The 1,399-nt window shown below is 44.0% G+C and overlaps 1 protein-coding gene across 1 annotated transcript; it reads left to right on the plus strand.

Moving 5' to 3' along the window:
- Positions 1-314: 314 nt before the first annotated feature.
- SARC_12742 (hypothetical protein) lies at positions 315-553 on the plus strand (the record flags this gene model as incomplete). The annotated part of the gene is made up of 1 exon (XM_014293144.1): positions 315-553. A coding segment is annotated over one exon (239 nt), but the record flags the coding sequence as incomplete, so codon positions are not given.
- Between the last annotated feature and the right edge of the window lie 846 nt (positions 554-1,399).

Raw genomic sequence — 1,399 nt, forward strand, 5'->3', positions numbered from 1 at the left:
ATCGTATAATAATATAATCGAGTTCTTTTAATGTTCGAATATTGGGATTTTGTGGCTATAATTATATATATATATATATATATATTATAGCGTATAACAATCTAATCGAGTTTTATTGGTAGTCGAATATTGGGATTTTGTGGCTTGGACAAATCCGGCATATATCATGCCAGCATTTTAAAAAGGTGCGAATGCGGCCCTAGATCTGATGGTGTTGTGCCTGAGAGGTTCCATGCACCCGAAACGACGTATTTTTTATGTATCCTGGCGCAATCCATGTTTGTTACTGACATGTGCCTACTCACACCACACAGTGCGAGACTGCTGCCCTGTGACGTTCGGGGCGGACAAACCGGTATCGAATGCGGCCAATCCAACTGTAAGCAACCCTCAAACAAGTGCAACGGCTGGGAATGCTGCCAGTACTAACCTGCCCACTGAGGTAGATACCGATATTAAGCTGTCACGTACAGCGAGTGTCCTGTCAGTTTTCCCTGGCGGCACAACAGCACCGGGGCCTGTTGTAGGGGAGAATGCTGACAACAAACAGGAGGTTCGTGTGTGTGCTATTGTATCGCTGCTACTACGTGGTACACGACAGGTCGTAAGAATCGCATTGGTATAGTTGTAGAGGGACACTACTCTAACCTCATCACTGAACACCATGTGTGTTGGATATAGTAGAGACCCTTCGATTCTTTGCCGAGTTCGTATTGTACACTTTCGTTTGGTGCAATCATATACTCTATCTCTACAATACCATATACATTGTATGACCCATTCACCTGTCAGGATACCTTGGTGTACACCACTTGCTAGTATTGCTATAGGGAATAATGTGCAAGCCTTTTTGCGGCATACACACTCACTTCTCTGACCAAGAATACATTTTATTCCATACAATCGTCCTTTAGGATAAATTTGTACCGCCTCGGGTAAAGATCCCACCTTCGTCTACTCTGGTAGGATCAATGGTGCATCCTAGTCCACTATCGGCAACCGGCCTGACGCCCAGGCAATTTTCGGGGTCTGCAATAGCGGCAACTGCGCCCCGGGTGAGTGGGCGTGTGGGAATATTACGTACATATTACGAACATGAGTCATTGAGTCATAGACTGATGTATCATTTGTTTATGTGTGTTCGTGAAGAACCATTAGTTAATTCGGCACAAACTCTTAATATCCCACCCTCAATTAAACCTTAATCTTATTCATGCGTTTGTATTCTCTCGAATTGCGACTAAGTAATCGGAGTTAGCTCTAATCGATTCGTAGTTAGTCCAAGACCACTATCCGTAACCGGGACCTTATGTAGGCTCTGTCATTGGCCAGCAACATAACAATACTAAACTCTGGGCATTGTGCGTATATACATATCCACACACACACACACACACAC

This window comes from Sphaeroforma arctica (genome assembly GCF_001186125.1).
Source record: "Sphaeroforma arctica JP610 unplaced genomic scaffold supercont1.2546, whole genome shotgun sequence".
NCBI classification, from domain to species: domain Eukaryota; class Ichthyosporea; order Ichthyophonida; genus Sphaeroforma; species Sphaeroforma arctica.